Source organism: Grammomys surdaster, unplaced genomic scaffold, assembly GCF_004785775.1.
Source record: "Grammomys surdaster isolate TR1022 unplaced genomic scaffold, NIH_TR_1.0 1100, whole genome shotgun sequence".
In the NCBI taxonomy this organism is placed as follows: domain Eukaryota; kingdom Metazoa; phylum Chordata; class Mammalia; order Rodentia; family Muridae; genus Grammomys; species Grammomys surdaster.
The window spans coordinates 323414-345542 of record NW_021605519.1 but is presented as its reverse complement, the minus strand read 5'-3'; the positions used below and the strand labels follow the sequence as shown (position 1 = coordinate 345542).

Below are 22129 nucleotides of genomic sequence, written 5' to 3'. Positions count from 1 at the left end.
GTATATACAGTGAGTATATAGGTACCAGGGCTATGTAGTGAGACCGTATCTCAAAAAGAAAAAAAAAAAAGACTTCGTTTGCCATAAAGTCTATGACATAAACTCTGGGAATTGATGAAGGCGCATTGCATCACACTGATCTCTAGGGGGCAGTGTTACCCAATTTCACAAACAACGGAATTCCACATCCAGCATTTCAGGGAGCCCTGTGTGGGCGAAAGTCTGTATGCATGAGAAGTTCCCGTAAGTGCACATTTTTCTTCTCCGTGTAGATCTTTAGCGCAACCAAACAGTCCCCCAAACGTACGTTTATACATTATTTTATTTTGGTCGTATTTGTCTACCTGTTTGATCAGTTGTCACGAGGCCTTGCTACAGATCTCACTTGTGATCTCCTGTCTCAGTTGGTGTTGGAAGCATGCGCCCTTAGGTGACCTGTACTATATTGATTTAATTGAAAATTTTTACTAAGTTTTTCCCTCTCTGTACTAACGTTTTCGAAAGCAAATGTTGTCCTTATAGCACCCTCATTAACTGGGTGAAGAAATAAATGACAGGTTTCTGGATTCCACGAGGAATCTAAAGTGTTGTGACACACTAGAAACACAGAGTAACTACTCTCTGCGCGAGAACATCTGCGGGAGGTAGGTGGAAGCAACAGAGGGAGTAGCCGAAACCTGAGGGCTGTGGGATTAGCAGAGGTTATGGTGCTGAACCGGCACAGATTACTTACTGGAATTTTTGGCTTGACAGGATTACGCCCAGGCTGCGTGCCATTGCTTCCTCCGCCTTAACTTGATTTATAAACTGCGGCCACAGCTTCTTTTCCCAAAACCTGCTGCTCCGCTTCAGCGTCCAGCCTGAAAAGCTTGCTCCTGCGCCCCAGTCCTACTCAGTTTACTGCTGCTCTTAGATGCAGCCTCATCTGTGATAACGCTTGTGGAACTGTGGAGTCAGATGACCCCCAGCACCAGTTTTTCCACTCACTAGTTGCACGTGCCTCCTTGGTCTGATTTAAGTGTCTAAGAAATGCCAGTTGCTCTAGATTGTATTTCCAGCACTGGGTAGGGTGGTATGTGGGGACGACCTAGCCCATAATCGTGTTCAGTAAAAACTTGTGCAGATCGTGGTTTCCCTCCCAAAGATGCCAGATCCCCTTAGATTACTAGACTGCAAGTGGAGAACTACATTTTACTTTTAGATTTAGGTGGATGAGTGTTTTTGCCAGCTTGTTTGTATTCCACAGGCATTCAGTGCCCAGTCGAAAGTGTGTCGGACATCCTAGAATTGCAATTGTGGATAGTTGTGAGCCCTGGTTGGATCCTCTGCAAGAAGAGTAATAAGTGCTTTTAACCGATGAGCGATCTCTCCAGTCCCCGAGAACTACAAATGTTACTATGCTCTGGACAGAAAACCTGCAGGCTCCTGGCCGGAGATCACAAGCCTATCCAGCTCTCTGCCATCTTAGCTTGTCCAATCCAACAGCACTCGCTGACCGAGTTTGACAGTGGTGGGATCTCACCCCTCCTTGTCGCGTGCACTCCCAAGTACCGCCAGTTGCTGCTGAACTAGGACGGTCAGCCACGCCCCGGCTCAGGCCTTGCACCGGGGTGGTTGGGAATCTGCTGGTACACACATGCGCACTCTATCCTCTTTCTCTCCCTGCAGTCACACCTTCGCGTTTTGACGGCGAGTCCTTTTTGTCCCTTACTGCGTTCCGTGTCGCTTCCCCGCGGACGTGCTGGCTGCGAAGCAAGATGGCAGCCACTGCGGCAGTGCCTGGCTTTGGGGCCGGCCGAGCGAACAAACGCGGGGGCGGCCCGGGCGGCGGTGGAACCCAAGGTACGGAGGAGGAACCGCCGCCGCCCCTCCAGGCAGTTCTAGTAGCCGATAGCTTCAACCGCCGTTTCTTCCCCATCTCCAAGGACCAGCCTCGGGTAAGCACCCCGCACGCGAGCAGCCTGCGGGCCTGGAGGGTAGCGGGGATGCAGGTTGCCACTGCAACTGTTTAGTGAAGCGTGCTCTGGAAGCTACCCTAAAGTTGAGTTTATCTGGTTGGGACAAGATGGAGGGACTGACTGAAACCCCGATGGCTGTCAGACCAGATGAGTAGCTAGAAAACATGGATTCTCGCAGGGCTGTCTGCCCAGCGTTGGGACGGATGGAGAGGGCTGTGTGTAGAATCAATGTTTGAAAGAAGCCTTCCCAGGGGGATTTAGTAGCGCAAGAGGATCCTCCACTGCCTTTTATCTTGCAGAACATGGGCAGTTTTTTAAAATTGCTTCAGAAAAGGCGATGGTAATATATATCTAAAGGAAAAAATGGCTAGATGTCGGCCTGGTTCGGGCTGTTTTCCTCCTATCTGCTGAAAAGGGAACCGAGTGGGTTGCCATCAGCCTCGGATTTACCTAGACATAGGAAATTGGTATTGGGCTTGCAAACTATTGGGTCACTCAGCAATCCATAGTTCACTCAAGCAGGGATTTGCCTTTGACTTAAGAATTCCTAAGGCTGCCGGGCGGTGGTGGCGCACGCCTTTAATCCCAGCACTTGGGAGGCAGAGGCAGGCGGATTTCTGAGTTAGAGGCCAGCCTGGTCTACAGAATGAGTTCCAGGACAGCCAGGACTACACAGAAACCCTGTCTCGAAAAAAAAAAAAATTCCTAAGGCTAATGGTTCCTCATTTTTGACAAGTGTTTGAATGATTTCTGTGTTTCTTAATGTCATTAGAAGGAAATTATATGTGGAAAAGGCCTTAGTACTTAGAGTTCTAGAGCTATGACTTAGGGCCAACATTTGTCCTTAATGCCAGCACTGGTCTCCTATAACATATCTGTGTCTGATACCATGCCTATTAGGCTCAAATCCTAGTACCTTAGACTGAATCTTAGAGTTTGTTTGCTTTAGAATAAAAGGATAACACAAACTATAATGTCTGCAAGCACTGATGAAAGAAACATTGTTGCACTTGGGTACTCAAAGTATAATCATGGCTTGAAGATCACAGAATTTTTCATATCCTGCCCTATAGGTCCTCTTGCCCCTGGCCAATGTTGCACTAATTGACTATACTCTGGAATTCCTGACTGCCACAGGTGTACAGGAAACATTTGTCTTTTGCTGCTGGAAGGCCGCTCAGATCAAAGAACACTTACAGTAAGACTCTAGAATATTTTCTTTCTATGGTTCACTGTCTTTTTCCAGTTCTTCCAGAATGGATTGAAAGAGTAGAGACTTGAGGAGGAAAAAACTGAACCTGTTCTGAGCTCACCTAAGGTTTAGTGTTTTCCTCACAAACCCTGAGGTAAGCTGCTGGAACTTTCTTCGCCTTGAGGTTCCAGAGACAGAAATTACAGGCTTGCCTGTGATTTTCTGAGTCTTTCAAAGTTTGTTCCCATCAATTTTGCTTTTTATTTGATGGCTCCAGAGTGTATGTTATTAGAAGGACATCTTTATTTTTCCACCAAATTTTCAAATACTGTCTGTTCTGACCCCCAACGACAAGAGCAAGCTCTTCCCCCTTGTCTCTCCCCTGCCCATCTTAGTTTCAAGCCCACAGTAAGTTCTTAAGGGATGCTTGTTAAAATTTGGAAGAGTTAGTCTGGGAATTTATGAGTTTGGGAAATAAAGACTAATATACTCAACATGTTTTCCATGTTACAATGTTTAAAGTTGATATAGACTCAGAACAAGAAAGATGACATGAAAAAAAAATGTTTTCCCAGAATACTTTCATACCCTGGATCTCATAAGATTTTGAATTTAAGCTCATATTTGAGGCAGGAGTCAAGGTATAGAAAGGAAATGGCCGTATTTCTCAAACACATAAAACTAATGACACTGGATGCTGAAAGCATTCATTATGTTTCATAAGTCTCTTTGAAGCCAGGGACGCTGGCAGGAATCCAGAAAAGCCACAGAGGAGTATAAACACTGAATGGAGGTTGGAGGTCAGGTCTGTAATCGACTGTTTAATTTACTGTTCCTCTCATCACTTTCCGACAGGAAATCCAAGTGGTGCCATCCTACATCCCTCAATGTTGTTCGAATAATCACATCAGAGCTATACCGATCACTAGGAGATGTCCTCCGTGATGTTGATGCCAAAGCCTTGGTGCGCTCTGACTTTCTCCTGATATATGGAGATGTCATCTCAAATATCAATATTTCCAGAGCCCTGGAGGAGCACAGGTCAGGCTGGGGAAGACAGCAGGGACAAGACTCAGGGACCAGCAGAGTCCTAAGACTAACTCTGCCTCTTGTTCTTTATAGGTTAAGAAGGAAGCTAGAAAAAAATGTCTCTGTTATGACCATGATCTTCAAAGAGTCGTCCCCCAGCCACCCCACACGCTGCCATGAGGACAATGTGGTCATAGCTGTGGACAGCACCACAGATAGGATTCTTCACTTCCAGAAGACCCAAGGCCTGCGGCGTTTTTCATTTCCTTTGGTAACTGGGTGTCTGAGGAACTCAGGAGAGGGAGGAACTTTGAAAAGAGAGATGAACTAAAGCCTTTTCAATGTCTCCCTCAGAGCCTGTTCCAGGGCAGTCGAGACGGAGTGGAGATTCGATATGATTTGTTGGATTGTCACATCAGCATCTGCTCTCCTCAGGTGAACTCTCCAGAACAGGGCTGCATACCCAAAGAGTACACCTCTCAGGGGTCTGTTAGTTATTACTCTCTTCCAAGGCCAGGGTGTGCATCTTTCCCCTCTTTTCCTTACTTGCACAGTAGAGAGGTTCAGTTACCTCATCCCCAGTATATTGCAAACCAGATCTAGGACTTTGTCCCACAGCCAGTTATTATGTGTTGGATAGCTCTCTGGCCTTGTTACTGGTAAAGTACTTAGCCTTAGCGTGCTCTCTTTTCCCCACAGGTAGCTCAACTCTTCACAGACAATTTTGACTACCAAACTCGAGATGACTTTGTACGAGGCCTATTAGTGAACGAGGAGGTGAGAAAAGCTTCCAAACCCTCTAGAGGAAAAGGTTTTTTTACTCTGGTAACCTTTGCTTTCCTTTTGTGTTTCATTAAGCCTGAGAAAGCAAACTCAGACCTTTTGACTGTGTCAGTGAGTGGCAGAGAGGCACTGGAAGGTGTTGTACTTGGGGATTGTCTTCCTGCCTTGCTTGATTAGGTAATTGCCATTTCTCATTTAGATCCTAGGAAACCAGATTCACTTGCATGTGACAACTAGGGAATATGGTGCCCGAGTCTCCAACCTACACATGTATTCAGCTATTTGTGCTGATGTTATCCGCCGATGGGTCTATCCTCTCACTCCAGAAGTAAACTTCACTGACAGCACCACACAGAGCTACACTCATTCCCGACACAACATCTACCGAGGGCCTGAAGTCAGCCTGGGCCATGGCAGCGTCCTGGAGGAAAACGTGCTTCTGGGAGCTGGCACTGTCATTGGTAGCAACTGCTCCATCACCAACAGTGTCATTGGCCCTAACTGCCACATTGGTGAGCACAGATGGGGAGCCTAGCAGCAGTCCCGTAGATATGGGGCTGCAGTGTGTCTCCAGAAGCCTGGGAGGATGCCAAGGGGTAACCCTTATGAGTAGGAAACGAGAGTGGCTATCATAAGGAAGGAGCAGAGGGATAGAGAAATGGTTCAGCCTGGGTTGCTCTTGCAGAAGACTCAGATTCTGTTCCCAGTATTCATATGGTAGCTCACAACTCACGTGCAAGAGGATCCAGTGACCTCTTCTGACCTCCTTGGGCACCAAACATGTGCATGGTGTGCATACATAATTCAGACAAAACACTCACACACATAAAGTTAAATTGACTAAAATCTTGGGGAGAGGGAGTAAGAGGAAAATGAAAGGAGAGTCCCTGTGCCTGCTGGTGCACATGTTTCTGTTTGTCTGTCTGGTTTTGAACAGCTGGCCTTGAACTCAAAGAGACCCAAGTGCTGGGATTAAAGGCATGAGCCACTGTACCCAGTGTTGCCCACACTTACAGTCCCAACACCTGGGAAGATGGAGGTAGGAGGATTACAAGTTTGAGACCATCCTGGGACTATAAATCAAAATTTGTCTTAAATAAAAAAGGCAGGCGGGCAAGACAAAGTAAGTTAGTTGACTACAGTTGTGTATAATTCCAGCTACTCTGGGGAATAGATTGAGTCAGGGCTTTTGTGGCCAGCTTGGTTTTTTTGAGACAGGGTTTCTCTATATAGTCCTGCTATCCTGAAACTCTGTAGACCAGGCTGACCTTGAACTAACAGATCCACCCGAGTGCTGGGATTAAAAGTAAGCACCACCACAGCTCTGCCTAGCCTGTGTATGACTCTTAAGATGACTCTTCACATTCTGGAATGTCCTTTCTGTGTTCACATTTGGAGGCAAGTGGAGAGGTAGTGTGTTCAGTCATTACACCTTACAAAAGGCTTTTGCATGTTTTAGTTCTTTTGCCCCTGTAACGTGACATCTAACGTAAGGCAGTGCTGGCACCTAAATGCTGCTTGTTGGCTCTCTGTGTCCTTTTTTTTTTTTTTTTTAATAATGTATTTATTATTGTTTTGTGTACATTGGTGTTCTGGCTGCATGTCTGTGTGGGGATGCTGGATCCCCTGGAACTGAACCTACAGACAGTTATAAGCTGCCATGTGGGTACTGGGAATTGATGCATCCTTTGGAAGGGCAGCCAGTGCTCTTAACTAATGAGCCATCACTCCAGCTGTCTCCATGTTCTTTTTACTCTCCCATAACCTTGATATTCCTCTTGACAACTTACTTTGGTTGAAGAATATGAGACTAGTAATAGTAGTAGACCTTGAAAAGGACAACAGTAGGATTCAGATTCTGTGATACCCAGTGAGGTGGAGTCATTGCATTCTCCTTGCAGGTATAAACATGACTAATAAGGTTTATAGTTCATTCTGAGAAATCCTTAGGGTTCTCAGATTAAGCCATACATATATATATACATACATACATACATACATACATACATACATACAGTTTAAAATTATTGTAAACTTAGTAGAGGATGGTCAGTTTGTTCTTGGGACTGACCTTGGAAGGGACTGGATGTTTCTAATGTTGGCAGGTAGAGTATCAGCTAAGAGGGAGCTGGGCTGGGGCTGGTGTCAGTCAGTCTTGTCCTCTGTGAAGGACTCTAGTTCAGATGTGGAGCCCTGAGTGACTGGAAGTCCTCCTCATTCTGAGCCAGGTGATAATGTGGTACTGGACCAGGCCTACCTGTGGCAGGGAGTTCGAGTGGCTGCTGGAGCAGAAGTACACCAGTCTCTGCTCTGTGACAGAGCTGAGGTCAAGGAGCGAGTCAAGCTGAAGCCACATTGTGTCCTCACTTCCCAGGTAAGGCTTGTCCCGGCTGTACACAGCCCCTGAATTGAATAGTGATTGTGCCAAGTCTGAAGGGACCATATTTCTCCCCCATAAATAAACCTGCAGTGAGCGCCCAAGTTTCTTTGACCTTCTGCTTAGCTTAGTATAAAACCAGAACAAAACAAAAAGCATAGTTCTGGTTGTCAACATGCAGCCCTCCTCAGTGCACTAGTAAGTCTGTGCTACTTGGTTCTTTTGTTCTCTCTCAGATGGTAGTGCCCCCCCACCACCACCACACCATGCTGCCTGAGGGCTCGGTGATCTCTTTCTTTTGTTCTCTCTCAGGTGGTAGTGGGCCCAGATATCACGCTGCCTGAGGGCTCGGTGATCTCTTTGCACCCTCCAGATGCAGAGGAAGATGAAGATGATGGCCAGTTTAGTGATGATTCTGGAGCTGACCAAGAAAAGGAGAAAGTGAAGCTGAAAGGTGTGAGGCTCAACAGGTGTGGGGCATCCGTGCATCTCACTGCCCTGTAGAAAAGCATGTTTCCTTCCAGAGAGATGAAGGCTACTGCTGAGCCTTCTCAAAGGTCAATGCCTTTTCCAGGTTACAATCCAGCAGAAGTTGGCCTTGAAGGCCAGGGATACCTCTGGAAAGCGGAGGATGTGAACACGGAGGAAGATGAGGAGCTACGACAGAGTCTCTGGGGTGAGCGAGACCTTACACCTGCCTGTCTTCTACTTACTCTGAATATTCTTAAGAACTTTGAATGCCTTGGAATCCAATTATTATTGAACCTTCAATTCATATTGACAGGACACATTGCTAGCTGTCAGTATCTTTTTGTTGAAACTGTGTGTTTGTGTGTGTGTGTCTATGTATTTGGGAAGTAGAGGTGAGAAGACAGCTTGCTGGAGCTGGTGCTCTCCTTCCACCATGTGGTCCCAAAGACTGGTAGCAAGTGCCTTTACAGCCGAGCTCCCGCACCAATCTCCTCCTCTTCCCCACTCCCCTTTAAATCGATGTAGCCTGCCCTGGCCTTGGGCTGGCCTCATAGCTGAGAGTGACCTGGAGCGTCCGGATGCTCTTGCGTCCATTCCCTTGGTGGGGAGACCTGTATAGGCGTGCACAGCATACCCAGTTTTGTGTGGTGGTGAAGATCAAAGCCAGGCCTCTGTACATGCCAGTCACACGCCTTGCCCACTGAGCCGAATCACTGGCTCTTCCTTTCTATGTTTCTAGGACTCACGATCAATATGGAGGAAGAAAGTGAGACTGAAAGTGAGCGCAGTGTGGATCCTGAGGAGCTGGACAGCCGAGCAGGCTCCCCTCAGCTGGATGACATCCGAGGTGTGAACAAAGTGGGGAAGTCTGTTCTCTACTTGTGTCAGCTAGCTCAGTTCCTCCCAGAAAGGCTTTGGTGTAAAGTCAGAACTAGAGCCTTAGAGCAAAGCATTCTGGAACCCTGAGTTTGCTCTTTCCTTTCAGTTTTCCAGAACGAGGTCCTGGGAACGCTACAGCGGGGCAGAGAGGAGAACATCTCCTGTGACAATCTAGTCCTGGAGATTAACTCTCTCAAGTAAGACCAGTCCTTCCTGCTTCCTCCTGCTTACTCCCCTCTGCTGCTGCAGGAGCAGACCTTCCTTCCCAAACATTGCTGCCCGAGGAGGAGCCTGGATAGAAGGCTAGGAGTGTTTGGAGCAAGGAGAACATTAGCACCCAGCCTCCTCGTAGATTTCCTCTCCTCTAGTGTGCGGTCACAGTCCTAGTCTTAGAGCACTGAACCCCTGGAGCCATGCTGTATCAGCTACTTCTGCTGTAGCAAAATGACTGCAATCAGCAACTCAAGGAAGGAGTGGTTGATCTTGCCCCGCAGTACAAGGATACAGTTCACGGTGGCAGGAGCTGATCATCTGCAGTGAAGCAGCGGAAATGAGTGGTGCTCAGCTCCTCCTGGCTTTTTTCAGCTTGGGACCCCAGCCCAGAGAACAGTGACACCCACACCTCAGTGACACCCAGGATGGGTCTTCCCACCTCAACCCAATTGGAAACTTCACACCTGTGTCCAGAGATTTGTCTACTAGGGTGATCTTTAGATCCTGTCAAATGGACCATCAATATTAGCCATAATTCACACTCATCTCCCCACAGGTATGCCTACAACATTAGCCTAAAGGAAGTGATGCAGGTCCTGAGCCGTGTAGTCCTGGAGTTCCCCCTGCAACAAGTAGATGGCCTGCTTGACCCAAACCGCTACTGTGCCCTGCTGCTTCCTGTAAGCAAAGACAGGCTGCATGTGAGGGATTGAGTGGAGACAGCTAACCTTCCTTGTAGTGCTTGTCTTAAAAGACGATAGGAGTAGGAAGGCTTACTCTTGGGTGTATGTTTCTTCTGGGTCTTTTCTCCTTGTCTTTGAAAGGTGGTTGGTTTCTAGAGGAGCACTAAGTGGTCCAGAGTCCAGTCATATTTAATACTGAATGTTCTTTGAGAGTACAGAGTGAGAGCATTCCAGGCCCCCAAAAGGACGTCCAGACACAGTACTGGGAACATATCTGTAGTCCACCTCTCCCAAGAAGTTGAGGCAAAAGAGTTACTGGAGCCCAGGACTTTGAGACCAGACAGATGACATAGCAAAATTCTATCTCAAAGACCAAATAGTCTAATAAAACAATATGAAGAACAGATCTGGTGATACAGAGCCCACAGTGGTTAGACCTAGAGCAAGGTTAACCTCGAGGTCGGGGCTAGGAATTTTGAGAGTCTATCTGACCTCTTCTCCCTTCCCTGAGAAATGTCATCTTTTCCCCAGCCTTGTGTAGGAACAGTTCCCAAATGATCCATACTGCCTATATCCTCTCCCTCTTGTCCTGCCATGTCATCAATATTGATTGCCTTTGTTGTTCAGCTGTGGGGGGATGATAAGGAGTGTGATACATTTCCACCATCACCACCCCCCTTTTCTTTCCCATAGCTGCTCAAAGCCTGGAGCCCTGTTTTCAGGAACTACATAAAGCGTGCAGCTGACCATTTGGAAGCATTGGCAGCCATTGAGGACTTCTTCTTGGACCATGAAACTCTTGTTACTTCCATGGCCAAGGTGAATACCATCTCAAGCTTCGTATCCTTGAAACAGGCCTTCATGACCCCCACAGAGAGAAAACAAGGCTAACTCAAGCCTAGCATAGAGTGTTCACTGCACCATCTGTCCTTGGGGGGTGGGGGGGGGCAACCTGAGGATGCTAAGCAGACACTCAGCAGGAGGTCCATGAGTCGTGAGTTCCCAGTACCGCAAAGAGAGGTCCACTCGTGTCTTTGTTTTGAGTGAACAGTGATGATATGATATGGCTTTTGGCATATGTTTGGTTTTTTGTTTTTTCCCCAAACTGGCCCTAAACTTGTTAGGTAGTCAGATTGGATTCCTGAGCCTCCGACTCCACCTCCCAAGTACTAGAATTACAGGCATGTACCTCTGTGCCTACTCTCTTGTCTGTTTTGAAGAGCCTTCTTAATAATGTGGTAGGAAGCTGAGAGCCTGGTAGAGATGCTAAGGTCTTCTCTTATATTATCCATCATACTCTTATATCCTTGCTAGAGAGAGAGATCCTGAGACTCCCTTTTGCTGACTCTGTAGGTCCTGATGGGTTTCTACCAGCTAGAGATCTTGGCTGAGGAAACAATCTTGAGCTGGTTCAGCCAAAGAGACATAACTGACAAAGGCCAGCAGTTGCGTAAGAATCAACAGGTACACTACCTCTGCTCCCTGGATACCCTAGTCCTCCATTCTAAACTCTAGGGACTCTGTGGCCAGAACTGTTTGTCTGCTAATAAGAACAGTGGGAATGCATGTTTCTTCCTCCCCTAGCAGCTGTCCCCTCTGCTTCCTTGCAGCTGCAGAGGTTCATCCAGTGGCTGAAAGAGGCAGAAGAGGAGTCGTCGGAAGATGACTGATGTTGACTGCCTGATGTTGACTGCCAGATCCATGCATCTCATTGGCTGTGCTCCTAAGAGGGGGCAGAGCAAGAAAGCTAGCTACAGACTGAGAATTAATGGAAAGGAAGTTGCAACTACAGTATTCTTCCTCCTGCTGGCAATGATGTGCTGTTCGTCCTAACTGAAGTTAGGATGAGGGAAGTTAGACTGAACTAGGGGAAATCTAGACAGACTCTGCAATTGGGGGTTGGCCAGAGGAAGCACTGTGTGTTCCAGCTTTCCCTCAGGGAACAGTAAAGAGCAGCTGGTCCTCTCTTGTTTGCATTTGTTAACATTACAAAGAAGAGTGAATTGGGCTTCAGGATCTCCTCATGATCAGCCAGGTAAGAAAGTATGTGCACTCACTTAGCTGCTTTTAGCCAACACCTGGAGGGGAGGGAGAAGGGTTAAGGTGGCCACAAGGTGGTGCTATGCTACCTAATTTTTTTCCATTCTCCTGGCTCTTGGGACATGAATGGCTGGCTGAGCTGCCTTCCCAAGCCCCATAGACCAGTCTGTGACCATGCAGTGGAACACCAGAGCCTATTTCCATAGCTTTTCCTGGTCTGAACATTCTTCAGGTCACCCGAGAGTGATGGTGCCAGGCATACTTGAAGCCATCTGCTACTCCTCTTGCCTTTTCCAGTTGACCCACTTCTGCTTCTGTCAGACACTAGGTCACATTCATCTTAAAGGATAAGGAAATCCACCTGCTGTGCTAGTACACACCTTTAATCTCAGTACCCAGGAGGCAGAGGTAGGCAGATCTCTGTGAGTTCAGGGCCTGGTCTATAAGACTTTCTAAACAGTGGGGGCTACACAGAGAAACCCTCTGTGTATGGGTGGGAGACAGAGGAGAGGTGGCTAAAGAAATGTTCTGAGATGTTATGAATCTTGCAGGGCGTAACTAAGAACTTTAACCTTAGAGAACTTCGTCCTGTGGTCCTGTGTCTCAGTGAGGTGGGCACTGCCTGGAGAGCAGATGAAACCCAAAGCCAGGAGTGGACATGCTGCACAGTCCCTGTGCCGTGTTCTCTCACCTTGGCTCCCAACCCCTGAAGCACACTTTCCGATGAGATGTGTACAGAGTCAGAATTTGCTCCTGGCCTGTGCTGCACAGCTCCCATAACTCAGCTCTTCCCTTTTGTCAGGTCTGTGTTGCCCTCATATAGAGTGAGTCAGTAAGTTTCTCTTTGACATGCCTATAGTTAATGTCACGGTAGTACCAAAGTACATCACACACATGACATCATAGACAACATAAGTGCCTTTGTTTCAGTTGAGTGGGAAGGAATAAGCTAAAAAAGGGGGTAGGGGGCAGGAGAACTGATCTCGACTTGAGGTACCTACCGGTGAATTTTTGAAAAGGAAAAACAAAAATCTTGGGATATACTAGTTAGCACTCAGAAAGTAGAAGTAAGAAGTTTAAGGATTCCAGGCTGGCCTAGGCTATGGGAGACCCTGGTCAGATACAGGATCTAATGCCTGAAGAGCATACAGTGATGATTGCCTGTACCTAATGGGACAATTAAAAAACTATGAGACGTCTCTGACCATTCCAGATAGTGACACAAATCAGAAATGACAGAACTTCTAAAGAAAGGACCTTTCTAGGAAGGGTAATAGAGAAGGCTTTACCGAATTGTGATGCTAAACTGGCTTAGAGGGGAAGAAGGGTTAACAGCCCATCAGAGCAGAGATGCCCAGTTCTACATGGGAAAGTGCCTGTGAAGGGATCACAGGAAAGTGTATGAGTCTGTAAGGAAAACAAGAAGTAAACGTCAATATTTTGAAAAATTAAAAATAGGATAGTTGAGTTCCAGGACAGCCAGGGCTACACAGAGAAACCCTGTCTCAAAAAACAAAAACAAACAAACAAAAAGAATAGTAAGGGCTCAGCAGTTAACAGCATTTGTTCTTACAGAGGACCTAGGTTCAATTCCCAACACTGGAGCATAACTCCAGTTCCAGGAAGCACATGATACACAAACATGCATGTGAGCAAAACATATATTCACATGAGAAATCTAAAGAGAAATCAAAGCCGGGCGGTGGTGGCGCACGCCTTTAATCCCAGCACTTGGGAGGCAGAGGCAGGCAGATTTCTGAGTTCGAGGCCAGCCTGGTCTACAGAGTGAGTTCCAGGACAGCCAGGGCTACACAGAGAAACCCTGTCTCGAAAAACCAAAAAAAAAAAAAAAAAAAAGAAAAAATCAATAGAGTAGTAAAAGGTGACTTAGGTGATCTTGTTGCTGGTATAGACTGTTATTAGTAAGAAGTAAGCCAGTGGAAGGTCTAGGGCCTCAGAAGATAAAGGACTAGAGATACAGAGAGGATATCACACAGAAGTCCACTTAGGAACAAGTTCCTGCATACACATACCATTGCCCCTCGCGAAGCCAGCCAGGTGATAAGCCTTCTCTCTGCAAGAAACAGGCAGTTGAGTCTTTGATTAATAGTAGGGAGGAAATTACCAGAGAACATGTTCAAGAAGGTCATGAGAAACGTAGCATGAACCATGTCTGTAACCCTGAGATCTGTGTATAATGTCTACTAAGAAATGTCACTTCAGTAAAGAAGCACTTAAACTGAAGGCAGGAAGGCCAGCAGCTTACAAACATCCTCGGTCATACAGCTAGTTTAAGGTCAGTCTAGGCTATATGACACCTTGTCTCAGGAAAAGTCACAAGTTTCCAAACTGACAGAGCTTGTGGGTTCTGGCATGATGAAAGTCCCAGGAGATGCCAACCTATCAAAGCCTCTGGATTCATTCAGATATGTAAGGGTGGATATTGACTTAAATGTAAAGGAAAACACTTGTTTTGGAACATCATGGCCACCAGTTGCTTGACCCCCTAATCCAAAACAACTTTAAGGAAAGAAGGATGGCTTTTTGTTTGTTTTTGTTTGGTTTGGTTTGGTTTTGGTTTTGGTTTTGGTTTTTTGATAACAGGGTTTCTCTGTGTAGCCCTGGCTGTCCTGGAATTCACTCTGTAGACCAGGCTGGCCTGGAACTCAGAAATCCACCTGCCTCTGCCTCCCAAGTGCTGGGAGCCACCACTGCCCAGCAAAGGATAGTCTTTGAATGTTGACATTTTTCCTTTTCTTGAGCCTCCCACAGGAAGACTTTGCCCCTTTATCATCCTACAGTGAAATTTTACTTATTAGTAACTCTTGTACATAAACTTCCTTACATGCAGCAGAAGCAGAGATCCAAACAGAAGAATCCTCCAATATAAAAAGCCAAGAGCAAAATACACAAAATCAAAGAATCTCTGGTAAAGTAGGATAGGATTATGCAACTCAAAAGGGAAAACACTGTGTCCATAAAGAAAATGTCATAAAGGGGAGAGTTGGAGTATAGAGTACCCCAGCCTGGTGTGCCTGGTTTTATTCTCTCTGAGCATGGATAAATAACAATATATTGGATAGGTAAAATCTGATATATTGAATAAGTAAGTAGCTAGAAAGGTTGTAATAACAGAGAATCTTGTAATAAAGTGAAATTAGAGGCAATAAGGATACAAATTCAATCTAGAGGGTCCAACAAAACTGCAGAGAACAAGGGGGAAAAAAAAAGACAAAATATTAACCATTCAAGAAATTGTTCTGCCGGGCAGTGGTAGCGCAAGCCTTTGATCCCAGCACTTGGGAGGCAGAGGCAGGAGGATCTCTGAGTTCGAGGCCAGCCTGGTCTACAGAGTGAGCTCCAGGACAGCCAAGGCTACACAGAGAAACCCTGTCTCGAAAAACCAAAAAATAGTTTCATTTCTAGACAGTAAGGATACCCCAACCTCCTGGAAAAGTGAATGAGAAAAGATTTTCACTAAACAAAACAGGTACACACTTGTAGTTTATCAGGTGCTGAGACAGGAAGATGACTCGAGGCCAGTCATTAAACAGACTGGGCAACAGCCCCAGGAATAAAAATAATGCCCCAAAAGGCTTTTAGATAGAAGAAAAAGTTAAGCCAGATCAACCACCTATTAATGGAACTAGAAAACAAATTGTTTTTTTCTGAACACTAAACCCTGAGATTGTGTTATTTACTAGAAAAACTTGCTTTCAGTTGTGGTGTGGTTCAGACTTAGCACAAACCTTTAATCCAAGAGGTTTCTGCTTCAATATTGTAAACAGGATTAAATAAAGTCAACCAAAGATCAAGAGGCAGAGAAAGAAACCAGTTGACAGGAAGTGAATATAGGATTATTATGAAAACAAAAAACAGTAAAAGGGAGTCGGGAGATGACAAACAGGAAGTAGAAAGGAGGGAGATTGAGTTTAAAGTTTTTCTGGGACATCAGCTGAGGAGGAAGGTCAGCTGGGTGTTTTCTCTGCCTTTCTGAGCTAGCAGTCTTTCATCCCAACATCTGGCTCTCAAGTGTTCATTGGTAAAATTGAACAATTGAGATTTTGTTTAAAAAAACATTTGGCACTCCCAACGTATGGCACAACCACATGGACAGAGAAATCATGCCAGCTGCAGACAAACTGAGAAGCCATCTGATTTGATAAGACACCTGGGAAGCCCTCAAAGAACAAGTTAAGTAACAAGAGAAAAATCTGTCCCACTTTAAGGATGGGAAATATAATAAAGGGTATAGGGTCTTGTATAGTGCTGCTTTTCATGCCTTGAAAGTAGAAGCAGTAAATAAAAGGATAAATGACTTAATTGAGATTGACATAATACCAATAATAGTTAACTATTAGTCTGGTAATTCATATTTTATCCTTAATAGTCATAGTAGTTATTTGTGTCAAATATAAAAAGTGGTTTGATAATCGTGCCAACTATGAAAATTGGATTGATAAGATACAAGCCTTAGAAAGACTTACAGATGAACATAAGACAAATACTCAAAGATACAGAGGAATTTAGACAAGAACCTAGCACGCCACGTCAGACAAAATTGAAGAGGGGCAACCCAAGGTTGTTAGAAAACTAACCTTAGTTTATCCGGTTACTATACAGGAACTAACAGCAGATGATAGTCTCCACCCAAGGTTAAATGGGATCCTATAAACTAATTAGATTTGAGGAGATTTAAGGAAGCAGTTGTTTCCTAAAATATGCATTCATACTGTGTGAAGCAGATTAAATTCATGGGCAACTTAGAACAAAATTATCCCCCAAGGCTGGAAAGATTTGACAACAGCAATATTGGAAGCTGGTCCTCAGTTACAGTGGCAAACATGGTGGAAAGATGAGGGGAAATGACTAGCTCACACGTGGGCGTGGCCATGGGTTCTTGAATCTTGTTGGGCTGTTGTGATTCCCATGGCTTCATAGAGACTGGAATGTGGGAATCTTGACTGAGTTCACTCTGTGCATAACACTGGGCAGGCACTATGGGGCTCCGCCCAGCATGGGGAGTTCTCACTCAGTCTGGTAGTTCCGCAGAGGCACAGAGCTCTTGGATTGGGGATCCCCGGGCCAGGAGGTGGTCAGGGACCGACTGGTCTCAAGCCCTTGGGCTCTCAGACCGCTGAGAGGCCGCAGAAGGACCAAGACTGGAAGCATGTGGGCACGTGACCAGCCAACCCACAGCCAAGAGAAAGGAAGGGGAGAGAATAAAGAGGCCCTAGCAGCTCCCTGTGGGAGAGACTCGGTTACTGTACTCTCTTAGCAGACTTGGCAGCCCGGCTAGCTTGCTTGAAGATTTGGGTCCCCATGGCTGGAACAGAGAGGTCCTCCATGCGGGAAGTTAGGCACAGTGGCTGTGGTGGCTTGGCATTAAAGGCCTTCTCCACGTTTTCCCACGGCAGGCCCCAAAGACATGAGAAAGTCCATGGTTCCGAAAGGATTTATTTTCATGGCAGATGGTAGATGGATCTGGATGTACCCACCATGAAACTCAGGGCAGACCTGAGTTAAATAGGGAGGGAAAAGGGGGAAGGGTCTGGGGAAGAATGCTTAATTGGTTCCGCCCTCTGGCCTTCATTAGTATGTAAATCTCTCTAGGGCCTGAGGCCTGTAGTCACGCCCTCTACCTGTGCACTTTGGGGGGTGGGGGCCTGCAGTGGCCTATGTGACTGAACAATGTAGGTCCACGGGGACTAGACTGCGTGTCAGAACCCTGGGTTCTGGGCACATGGCTGAACACCTGCTGTTTCTCCCTTGGAGTCTTGGGGTTCCAGGCCCATGCCCAGCCAAGAACCAAGATACCCTTATGCAGTCCCCACAGAAAGAGAAAGCTAGGGCCATAGAAAAATGAAATCAGGCTGGAGGCAGTGATATTTCCCAAGATCAGTTGCTAGGTGACAGTCAATATGCTGTGTAACAAAGCCAGATTGGATTTGATGATCACACGTTGGTGCAGTGTTTAGCAGCTTTAAATGCTTGGGATAAGGTTAAAGAATCAGAAAAGAGGTCTGAGTCATTTTACTAAAATTATACAAGGCCCAAAAGAAGTCATCTCTGATTTTTTGCAAAATTTGACTTAAAAGCTGTAAATAAAATCATATCAGATTCAGAAGTCAGACAAATATTAATTGAATCTTTGGCTTTTGAAAGTGCTATTTCCGAATGCAAAGGGGGAATTAGGCCTTTAAAGGTAAGATAGCACCAATAGATGAGTAGATTACACATACAACTGATACTAGATTGCACATTTATGATGCTATTCTGTGTTAGCATTCTGTCTAAACCCCACCTCCACAGTTATCTGGCAACACTCAGGTATGCTTCTCCCCACAGTTACCTGGCAATAGCCAGGTAGGCCTGCCCACTATAAAAGGGGCTGCTTGCCTCCTCCTCTCTCTCTTACTCTTTTACTCTCTTGTCTCTAGCTTCTCTCTGTCTCCTCGCCCTTCCCCCTTCCCTTCTTCCTCTCTCCACATGGTCATGGCTGGCCTCTACTTCTCCTCTCTCTCCGTCATCATCTTCTGTTTCTCTGCCCCCCCCCCGGGCCTGTCCCTGGAAATACCCCCCCCCCCCTTTGGAACTGTTTGGTCTGGTGTTGTCTGTTCTAAGCTTCACGCTTAAGTCTAACACTCTGTTAAGAGAAGTAATTTCTAAAAGTTTTAAGAAAAATCAAAATGCCAGATGTTTTACTTGTGGTAAGCAAGGTCATTTGAAAAGGGATTGTAGACAAAGCATACCTAGAAACAATGATTTTTCAAGAAATAGTACAAAAAGAAGACCTCAGCTTCTGGAGTATGCAAAAGATGTGGCAAAAGCTGGCATTGGAGTAATGAATGCAGATCAACAAGGGACAGGCAAGGTAATCCTTAGCCATTGGAAAATGCCTTGTGGGCGAGGGGTTCCCATAGGCCCTAATATCAAATTTGATTGAGTCATTCCCTGTCAGATTTGAAGAAACCCATCCACAGAGCAATTTAAAAATGTAATACCTGTTGTTAAAAGGAGCACTGCTCTGGATGAAATCAAGGACAGAACAGCTTCAGTAGATAAAACAAGAAATTCAGATAACCAGACCAGAAAACAAGTATTTTGGCAAACTGCTATAAATGATCAGACTACAACTAGAGGTGCAAATAAATTGCATTGAAATTGAAGGTTTAGTTGACACAGAAACATTAACAATAATTTCACGAAAATCTTGGCATCCACATTGGACTCTTCAGGAGCTAAGTAGTCTGCTAAGTATTTCTCTCAGGTAAAACAAAGTGCAAGTTGGGTTGAGTGTATTGGGCCAGAGGACAAATAGGAAAATTAAAGTCATATGTGGCTAAAATAGTCTTGAATTTATAGGGATTTGATTTGCTGTGGCAGTGGAAAACATAGATTAACATTCCTCCAATCTCAGAAACAAACCATAAAGTTAATAATGCTTCTGAAAATATATTAAAATGTATTATCAAGAACAGTCACAGACCATTTTAGGTTGTCCATACGGAGGACACAATAGCTATTGGTTTTTCAAAGGTACTAACCGCCCTACGTTTAAAATGATTAACTGACAAAACTGTGTGGGTGGAACAATGGCCTTTGACATCAGAACAATTACAGGCACTAAGACAGCTGTCACAAAGGGGGAGGGTTGGAGGCTAGAGACTTCCCCATGTCTGGTATACTTGGTTTATTCTCTCCGAGCATGCATAAATAACATTATATTGGATAGGTAAAATCTGAAATATTGGATAAGTGGCTAGAAAGGTTGTAATATAGAAAATCTTGTAATAAAATGAAATTGTTAAAAAATGAAATTAAACTAGGCAGTGGTGGCGCACGCCTTTAAAACCAGCCCTTGGGAGGCAGAGGCAGGCGGATTTCTGAGATTTCTGAGTTCGAGGCCAGCCTGGTCTACAGAGTGAGTTCCAGGACAGCCAGGGCTACACAGAGAAACCCTGTCTCGAAAAACCTAAAATAATAAGAATAATAAATGAAACTAATAGCAGCAAAAGTATACAAAGAGTCGATCCAGAGGAAGTGAACAGAGGATTGTTATGGATAGAGACACACAGGAAGTAGAAGGTGAGGGACATTCAGTTTGAAAGCTTGAGACTTCCTGAAAGAGGGGCATTACTTCTAGGATGTCAGCTGAGGAGGAAGGTCAGCTGGGTACTTTTTCTGCCTCTCTGAGCTAGAGCAGGCTTTCACCTCAATATCTGGCTCCTAAGTCTTCACTGGTAAAATTGAATGATTGAGATTTTGTTTTAAAAAACAACAAATACCTTCAAATTTCTGAAGGAAAATTATTTTTGGCTTTATTGTATTTTTTCCAACTAGTGTGTGTGTGTGTGTGTGTGTGTGTGTGTGTGTGTGTGTGTGTATACTTGCGTGGAGGTGTTGGGGAGTACACAAGTGCCAGCATGCCTGTGGAAGTCTTGCAGGAGGTCTCCTTCCACCATGTAGATCCTGGGGATCAAACTCAGACTGTCAGGCCTGGCCTTACACTGAGGCCACTGCACTAACCTCAACCTTAATCATATTCTAGACATACAGCTCAAAGAACCTGGGCCTTAGTGGTATAAATCATGCCTACATCCATAAGACCCAATAAACAAACAAACAAACAAATTCCTTTCTTTCTAGATGTGGCGGCATAAACCTGTGATCCTTGGTTTAAGATCAGCCTGAGCTACCTGCAATCTCAGCCACAGAGACCCTGTCTCAGAAAACCAAAACCCAAAATACATTTTTCATTCTTGCTTTCAAGGAGACCTGTCCAAGGATGCAATTCGCCTTACTAAAATAGGAATAAAGTGTCCAAGAAAACAGACCCAGCTTGAAGGAGAAGTAAAGGGAATTCTGGGGATGCAGAGACGTCCCAGATGACAGCTGGTTAGATAGGGGCACCAAGCAGTGCTCACCGGAGCAAAGGAAGGGAAAGGTCTAAGAACAAGCAAAGCTGGATTACCTAATAGACTGGACTGGGTGAACAAAATGTGTCCTGAAAAACTACTGTATAGTATGCAAAGGATTATTGGTGGTTACATTTAAAAAAAATAAAAACAACCAAACGAAGAAAAAAATATTGCAAAAGAAACAAGTAATATACCAAGCTTAGCAGTATACATTGAGAGTTAAAATACTGTCAGTATTAAGTACTCTCTATTTAACAAGCATAGTTTCAATATGTTAAGAAAGTAAAAGTGGGAAGTCAATAGGCAACATCTAGAATGTGTAAATCAAGAAATAAGATAGGTATCACATGCCTGTAACCCCAGCCACTCCAAGAGTGTACAGGCAGGAGAGTAGAAAATTCAAGGTCATCTTGGAATCTTCATTTTTAATACTAGGGCTGGAGAAACAGCTCAACAGTTAAGAAGGCTTGCTGCTCTTACAGAGTTCAGTTTCCAGCATCTCAGCAGGTAGATCACAGATTCCAGTGACTCTAATTCCAAGGGACTGACACCCTTTTCTGATCACCTCAGTTACCAATAATCTGTGCTGGTAAAAATAAACCTTGAAAAGTTTTAATGCATTTTAGTTATGCATAGACATTACTTGGAAAAAAAGATTAAATGAAGGATATAAACTGAAAACATAACTGCTACTGATTGTTTTCTTCCTATAATCAAACATTTGGTTATGATGTAATGAGAAAAAGTCTAGAGAGGTAGATGTCAGATTATGAAGGGTATTATGTTGAGAGTATATGAAAGTCATATTGGGTAATGTGAAGAGGTTTCTGAGCAGAAGAGGTGACTGAAATGGGTCTTGAAATGCAGGCATGTAGTCCTAGAACTCAGAAGCCGGAGGCAGGAGAATTGCCAGGAGTTTCAAAGCCACCCCTGACATACATTATTACAGCTGAGAAGCTGAACCATCAACTGACTATACCTAATTTTGACATCTACTGTCCCAATCAATCATGCATGCTTGTACCGTCTTTTTTTTTCTTTCAATACTTGGGGGGTAGTGGGTGGAGGTCGGGACAGGGTTTCTCTGTGTAGCCCTGGCTGTCCTGGAACTTGCTCTGTAGACTTCCTGGCCTCCAACTCAGAGACCTGCCTGCCTCCCCAATGTTTGGACTAAAGTCATGTTCTACCACACCTGGCTGCTTGCACTCTTCCTTAACTCAATTTTTTCTTTCTTTTTTCTTTTTTTTTTTTTTTTTTTGGTTTTTCGAGACAGGGTTTCTCTGTGTAGCCCTGGCTGTCCTGGAACTCACTCTGTAGACCAGGCTAGCCTCGAACTCAGAGATCCGCCTGCCTCTGCCTCCCAAGTGCTGGGATTAAAGGCGTGTGCCACCACCGCCCGGCTAATTTTTTCTTTTTCTTTCTTTTTTTCTTTTCTCCTTCTTCTCTCCTCCTCCTCCTTCTCCTCCCCTTCTTCTTCCTTCTTCTTCTTCTTCTTCTTCTTCTTCTTCTTCTTCTTCTTCTTCTTCTTCTTCTTCTTTCTTCTTCCTCCTCCTCCTCCTTCTTCCTCTCTCTCTCTCTCTCTC

The 22129-nt window shown here is 45.0% G+C and overlaps 1 protein-coding gene across 1 annotated transcript; it reads left to right on the top strand.

Moving 5' to 3' along the window:
• Positions 1-1666: 1666 nt before the first annotated feature.
• Eif2b5 (eukaryotic translation initiation factor 2B subunit epsilon) lies at positions 1667-12206 on the top strand. The gene is made up of 16 exons (XM_028783393.1): positions 1667-1937; positions 3032-3156; positions 4006-4191; positions 4273-4450; positions 4534-4614; positions 4879-4956; positions 5162-5474; positions 7191-7336; positions 7652-7793; positions 7914-8015; positions 8550-8657; positions 8796-8886; positions 9459-9582; positions 10279-10404; positions 10939-11049; positions 11196-12206. The coding sequence occupies exons 1-16, from the start codon at positions 1758-1760 to the stop codon at positions 11253-11255; spliced, it is 2151 nt and encodes a 716-aa protein (XP_028639226.1). The 5' UTR covers positions 1667-1757; the 3' UTR covers positions 11256-12206.
• The last annotated feature ends 9923 nt before the right edge of the window (positions 12207-22129 follow it).

Bases quoted from the DNA above. Each gene is read 5' to 3' on its own strand.
- Eif2b5 (XM_028783393.1), top strand. From the start codon at position 1,758: ATGGCAGCCACTGCGGCAGTGCCTGGCTTTGGGGCCGGCCGAGCGAAC. The intron at 9,583-10,278 runs GTAAGCAAAGAC...TCTTTCCCATAG, and splicing joins ACTGTGCCCTGCTGCTTCCT to CTGCTCAAAGCCTGGAGCCC. The intron at 11,050-11,195 runs GTACACTACCTC...GCTTCCTTGCAG, and splicing joins AGTTGCGTAAGAATCAACAG to CTGCAGAGGTTCATCCAGTG.